General features: G+C 42.7%; 1 protein-coding gene across 4 annotated transcripts in view; it reads right to left on the reverse strand.

Moving 5' to 3' along the window:
• Positions 1-7,500, reverse strand: part of vps13b (vacuolar protein sorting 13 homolog B) — a 443,292-nt gene that overhangs the window by 154,884 nt on the left and 280,908 nt on the right. For all 4 annotated transcript variants that reach the window (XM_084052011.1, XM_084052012.1, XM_084052010.1 and 1 more), the window contains exons 33-34: positions 4,141-4,267; positions 2,238-2,381 (exon numbers count right to left, since the gene is read on the reverse strand). In XM_084052011.1, coding sequence (XP_083908137.1) covers positions 2,238-2,381; positions 4,141-4,267 — 271 coding nt within the window. The remainder of the gene's footprint in view (positions 1-2,237; positions 2,382-4,140; positions 4,268-7,500) is intronic.

Raw genomic sequence — 7,500 nt, forward strand, 5'->3', positions numbered from 1 at the left:
CCCTTTCCCCCTCTGCACCAAATATCTTGGCCGAAAATAGTCGATCTACAAGCTCATAGCGCAACGCAATGTAACGCCTTGTGAGCTTGTGGATCTGCTATTTATTTGCCTATTATGTCATGCCCAGAATAGGAATGATATGGTTCAAGTGGTTAAGGAGCCAGCCATGCAACAACTACAACAGTCTCTTCCTGTCTCTTATGCAGTCTGATAGGTACAGTAGTTTGCATACCACATATCGTGTCTCAGTGTATCAGCACTGGTTACCAGAAACAAGAGTAAAGACGCAGAGCTATAACCATCTAATCTTTCTTATAAGTGCGGCCCTTAAGGAGCCAACTATGCAACAACTACAACAACAGTCTCTTCCTGGCTCTTACGCAGGCTGACCACGTCAGTGCACATACAGTATGTGCTCCTGTGAGTGGATGACAGTAAAATCACTCTGTTATCTTACTTAATATCTCTCCCTCTTCCATTCCCCCCCCCCTCCCTCTTCGCTGTCCTCTATCCCATTCCTACACTCTGCCTCCCATCCCCACCGCAGCTGGTAAATATTTTTATATTGTGTTCCATTAGAAGGCTTTATTAAGCGGTCAGACAGGGCAAATGGCGCCTGGGAGCTCCCTGTGCTGTAAACAATAGGAAGGGCTCTGAAAGCTACAGCCCAGCACAGAGCAGTAAACTAAGGCCAGATTAGAGAGACTGGCTTGTCCTGTGCGAGTAAATATTTAAATATGTTAGATTCACCCTAAATAGTGGTGGGAGATGGTTAGGTTCCAAAATAATAATAAAAAACCTGACATGATCTATGATGGAAGAGAGAGGGTATGTGTGTCACCGATGCGGTTCTGTGAAATGATTAGGACATGGAGGTACATTCAGTTGTGGCACCAACTGAATGTTGCGACAAAATGAAGGCCGTCATCAAGGATGAAAGGATGTGTTGTCTGAGGTGTGTGTGTGTGTGTGTGTGTGTGTGTGTGTGTGTGTGTGTGTGTGTGTGTGTGTGTGTGTGTGTGTGTGTGTGTGTGTGTGTGTGTGTGTGTGTGTGTGTGTGTGTACACTAAGTAAATACTTGTGGGGATGAGCAACCATTTTGTGCCACGGTTAGTCCATTAAAATACACTTGTGACAAGACTTGTCTGTACTTGTAAAAAAGAAAAAAGAATATAGAAACATGTTGTATATCTACTATATAAAGTTCAAGTTGTCGCAGGTGGGCAGTGTCTGTCTGTGGCAGGCGCACAGAAATTCCCATATATTCGGCGGTTCTGGACAACTGGATATCCAAACTACTCGTGGGCACCGCACTCCCTCGAGTCCTTGGCGAGGTCAGTCAGTCCCATATTTGCACATGACCATTATGTGTATAGCGGTCGGATCTGTGGCTCTGGACACATATCTCCATATATGCCTATATATTGGCAATGGCATATATGGTTTGTTTATGGTTATGTCTGATAAATAGTGACATGCCAATATATGGGCATATCAGGTTTGTTTATGGTTATGTCTGAGTAATAGTGATGTGGCCGTGGTCCTACCTATATATGGGTGTATGGGGTTTGTTTATGGTTATGACTGAGTCAGAGTGACATCAGAGGTCTGCCGGCCGGTCCTCCCTTGAGCCAATTTTAATATAATAGGATATATATAACTAAGGATATTTGGCCTTACAACCCAAAGACCTCTGCATTGTACAGGGCTCTTTAGATCTCCTTCTTAATCACCAGGATTAACATCTCGGTTAAGTTCTTACCGGACACAACTACGGGTCCTAGACTTAGACAACCAGTCCCCTTTCCTTTGAGTTGTACTATATATATATACATATACATATACATACAGTCTTCAGGTTAGTTTAAAAGAGTCTGGCCTCTCTCATTAACAACTTGTTCTGGGTCATAGAAGTGCTGCTAACTGGATGCTTCTATGTTTATCGCACCATTCTTTGTAAACTTTTGTAAAGCCATTTCTAAGATGCTGGATACCGCTGACTACAACAACAATCATACCACGTCCAAAGTCACTTAGATCACACGTAGTCTAATGTTTAGCTGTACAGTAAAGGAACCTCTGACTGCTTTAAACTGTATATTGTAATGTTACCGAGTTGCGGCCCCACAATGAGCTGTTTAGAGGAGCGGTATGCATCGACAAGCGGGTGTACCTAATGAAGTGCCTAATATGTGTGTCTGTATTGACACTGGTATCTGTGTGTCTACTGTACGTACCTCTGCAGTGCTCTCAGGGGTGTCGGCTCCCACCATGTTGTCCCTGAGCAGCTGCTGTAGGAGCTGAACCTGGGCCACACTGACATAGAAGTCCAGACTGCTGGTCACATTCACCTCCAGGGAGTGACCACACACCACCACCTCCTAGAGGAGAGAAGAGAAGAGGAGGCAGATGGGTTGGGAGGGGATAGAGTGTGCAGGAGTTAGGTGTGAAGGAGGTATGAAGTGATAAGTGATCGACGGAGGAGGAATAGAGGTGGTAGTGATTAAGTGATAGCCTGGAAACCAGACAAGTGCACTCTGCAAGTGCAAAAAAAAAAAAGAAGCCGTCTGCAGATTAGTCTGGCCCTGCTCGGTTGTGATTGTATTTCGCTGCCCCCGGAGTTGTGGGGCACCAATCAAGGCCCAGTATGCAAATGTGGGGCGGGTTTATCACTAATATCTACGCAGTGATATTAGTCTGGCCATGCCTGAACTCTCTCATGCCTGTGTTGGGCATGTCATTCTAGATGAAAACTTTCAAAGATTATCTAAACTCTTCACAAATTGCAATAAAGCAGGTCTACAAGCTCACAACGTGTCGTCTTGTGCTGCGCTGCGTTGTGAGCTTGTAGTTCGGCTATTTTCACGCGACACAGTCATGTGACAAAGTATAAAACAGGGCTTAAGCGGTTAAGAGTAGGAAGTGAAGGGAGGACAAAATACAGTTAAGAGAGAGAGAGATATGAGTCAGAGAGCAAGGACCACACAAAACAACAACAGCATTGTGGGTGACCTCCCATGTCATTCTCATCTCTTTCCTCTCTTTCTCTCACTGTGTGTCATTTTCCCCTTGTTTCCTTCTCTCCTCTCTTCCACTTCTCTCCAGGGTTCCGCCCACAGCCAACGGTCCAGTCTGCTAACATCTAACAGGATATCACTCACTGACACTTGGAGATTAAACACACACCAGCACATGTGCTTAATGAATCAATATACTGTTTCTACACTACATATCTTCTTCATTTAGGCTGTACAAATCATAAACCTTCATATTTCCAAATATAGGCTACTATAAAGGTTACAGTAATAAAGGTTACAGTAATAAAGGTTACAGTAAAGTGTGAATAACGGTCTATATGCTATCTTAAATCTATGTAGCTTGTTAGGAGTGAATTCAATTAATACCAATAACATGAGCTTATTTTAAATCTGCGGTCCAGTGGTGAGCATTTTCCACATCCCATTCTGTGTGTTGTTGTAACTCTTTCTCTGAATTGTTCTGACACTACAAATCAGTGTGTGTGTGTGTGTGTGTGTGTGTGTGTGTGTGTGTGTGTGTGTGTCAGTGTGCAAACTATGGATTAGCTGTTATGCATTGTCATGGGGCACGTTAGCGTGGACGGATGAGGCATCAAAGAGGCAGGAAGTCTCCGAGCGCCATGCCAGAAACCGTCAGCTGTATAAGCAGAAAGGCTTGAACTCTGTGGGTCAAAAGCCTCCATTACGCGGCAGACTGATGGAGGAAAGCTTTCTGTAATGAGGACGTTGCTGCATGTTTAAGATGTAAAACTTAAATGCATCTGACGTCTCACATAATCAGCGTGTATTTCCCTATGAGAAATGGTTTGCCTGGGTTACGGCCGTAATGGTAGTTAGCGGTTTGTAGTCAAAGGGCACAAGTGGTCAGTGTGGATACTGGACAAATTGGAGAAAGAATGGTATGTTCACAGGCTGATATCAATGTTCATGAGAAAATGCATGGACAGCAGAAATGTCTAGTTTGAATGTTTTTAATGTTACAATTTATGTTTTTATAGTAACTACATAACTACACTTGGGGATACTTAGATTTCTTTCAAGAAAAGTTGACTAGTATTAAAAAAAAAGATACAAATCTAGCTCAAACAGAAAACATACTGACCTCGACCTGTACATTGTCAGGCGACACAGACTTGCTGAAGATGATGGCCGGGGCAGCGGTCACTCTAACAGAGAAGTCAGTCAGGATGGGAGTCAGGATGGCCCTGCGCTCCTGGTGTCTCCTGATACTGGACATCAACACATCAACACACAGAAGAACAAACTATTAGGCTACAAATTACTGTATTTACGTAGGCTGTGGTAAATTTCAGTCAAGGCCCCCTGGGTAGTGGTGACATACAGTACACACACACACGCACACACACACACACACACACACACACACACACACACACACACACACACACACACACACACACACACACACACACACACACACACACACACACACACACACACACACACACAGTAATATATATGCACTATAAAGTAGCATATTGTCAATTGACAGATTATTCTATTCAATACATCAGTACTTAATGTGGAATTATGATTGTATATATTTAGGAATGTATTGTATGTACGGGTGTGTCTGTTCGGTGGGGGGTGTGAGTGAGTGTGTGTTGTAAGGTGGTATATTTATGTGTATTTGTGAATAAAACTACTGTAATGTTTTATCTTAATTTACAGGATATATACAGCGTAAGCAGCGCTATGTGGTTTTTGCAGTGCTATACTCAATATAGCTATAACAGTTTCAGTGACCATAAGGGATCACTTATTCACTCAAATTCCACCACTTCTATTTACTAATAACTTGTTATGGTTACCATTTTGTAAAATCTCTGTAAGACTGTCCCATCTGCGTACGAATGACAACTCAACACAACACAGTCAAAACCGCAAAACATTTACAACTGAGCTATTGTTATGTCCTAGCTGACAAGCAGACGCACATTTCAAACTTTCACTGGCTTTTCAAATTTAAACCAGTAGGGTGAAAAATCTGAAATCCAAATAACAGACTTCAAAACCTATTTTCACTTGAATACTCGATCTGTGAAATATTTCCATAACTGGGCATTTCAAATTTCTGCTGTAACACATTATAGCTGGAAGCTTGAATATAGTTACAGAGGCGGAGTGAGACATTATTTGACAAGTCTCTATTGGGAACACCCCTTAATTGTATACACAAGCCCAAACTGAGACCTTCTCACATCAACTCTCTCCATTTCACTAATGTTCATTCCCACAATCAAGTCATATTTGTGGGAACATTTGTTAGCAGTAAAACAAATATACAAGTGGGCTTTATAAGGTGGTGTTAATTGCCACATCTGCTGCTATTAAAACAATCAAGCAGCACAGCTTCCAATATTTATAGTTGGCTAGGATTAGGAAGGGCCCTGTTTCTAGGTGGCCTGGAGTACAGTACTTAACCAGAACCAATATCATATTCACTTCTGTTACACAAATGTGCATTACCAGTGCCCTAAAGGGATTATTGCCCGACACATTTCTCCTCTGAGAGGGGTTGAGGGAGGCCTAATTCGAAGGTGAAATGATCTGTGAGAGGCCAATTGGTGTTGGCTAATCTCCCCTCAGACAGGGAGTGAAACAGTGAGTGTCTCGTTGCAGGGGACAGGTGCTATCATTCACCAGTAAGGCAGGGAGGCGTGCGGCTCGGTTTACCAGTAATATGGAAGTGCCATGGGGGCAAGAGAGCCAAAGAAGAGCCCTGAATGGAAAGCCGCCCCCCCATGGAGGGATTTGGGTGGGGATTTGTGATTATGTTTGCATGCATGTATTTCATGTATTGTACTGTATGTGTGAGTTGTGGGCATGTGCATACGTACTGTATATGCATGCATACATATATACAGTACATACAGTATGCACACATATACGTACTTGTAGGTATAGAACTGTATGTGCACACACGTGAACACTTAATTAAATCAGTTGGTGGGTGCATACGCACATCAGGCAATGGCTGTGGCATTTGCACACACAAAAAAGCAACAAAAAAGCAACAACCTTGTATGAGCGTGTGATGATCCTATGATTCATATAAAGCTTAGCTGTATGAGCAGTGAGAGGGGAATTTAGTGAGAGAGAGAGGCTGCCCTGGGTTGATGAGAGGAGGGGAGGTGGAGAGAGTTCACGGCTCCCTGACACTGGGTCTTTCCTAGCCTGGAACCATACGCTGTGACGAGGACAGATCCTGTCAGCGGACCCACGGCGCTGGAATTTCCTCGCAAAACCTCAGGAAGCCGACCGAGCCCACCGCTGATCCGCAACTACTGGAATTAACCCCCCCAAAAAAACTAGAGAGCGATCACGAACACGCAAAGTCTGCTACTGCAGTGGAGAATTGAGAAAGAGAGAGTGAGAAAGGGATCAATGGAGGGAGGGAGGAAGGGCAGAAGGGAAGGAAAGGTGTGAACTTTGAAAACGTTGGCGTGTGTCGTGGCTTGTCACAACCGAGGTGGTGTGTGTAATCGCCGGCAGAAAAATAAAACTGAATTGGACTCCATCCCTCCTTTGTGTGTAGGAACCTTCTAAATGGCGTTTAATTATGTCTCGGTTGTGTGGCTGTGGCCGGAGTGTACAGTACACAGCAGTACAGCCGACGTGCTTTCCCTACAGAGCAGAACAGCGGTGCTAACCAAACACCCTGAATAATGCAGTTTGTTTTTGGAAGCTACCGACTGACCCAGGGAGTTACAAGACAAGGAAACACCACCTTTAACTGCCATTCAAAACCTCCTTAATAACAGTAACAACAAGAAAATTCTGTTCATGAAGAAACAGTGTGGGCTATGTGGGTATGTTGGTAGCCACTAGTATGCAGTAGTTAGAATGTTGACAGTGTTATGTATAATTACTGTTAAGAGTGTTGATAGTGTTAAAGTATTAATAGTGTTATACGTGTTAAAAGTGTTTAAGTATTAGTAGTGTTAAAAGTGTTAAAGTATTAGTAGTGTTAAAAGTGTTGATTAAAAAACAATTAAAAGTTAAATATCTCAAAAAGTAGAGTTGGAACAGAGTTTCTAGCTAAAAGCATGAGTATGACTTGTATGAGTATGAGTTTTCTAACATGAAACGGGCAAAATAAATAAGTAAATACTAAATAGTGAGGATAATAGCGTGCTCACCTTAGTGAGCAAACAATGACGGCAAGCTTGACCAAAGAGATCCGACTGTACAGATGCTCAGTCATTAGTGATGTCATGTACAGTACAGTAAGCACAAACCAAAACAATTTGCAGGAAATTACAGGAGAATAAGCAAGATGGATATCTGTGTTAAAAAAACGAATTAAGAGTTTAGACTTATGGAAAATATAGATTAATACATTTAAAGCAAAAAATAAAACCCAAACAAACAGAAAAGCCTTTAATCCTCCTAGCAGCCTGATAACCTCATTCTAAATACATGGTTCCCATAAACTTTA

Source organism: Gymnoscopelus microlampas (assembly GCF_963454915.1).
Source record: "Gymnoscopelus microlampas genome assembly, chromosome: 3".
Taxonomy (NCBI): domain Eukaryota; kingdom Metazoa; phylum Chordata; class Actinopteri; order Myctophiformes; family Myctophidae; genus Gymnoscopelus; species Gymnoscopelus microlampas.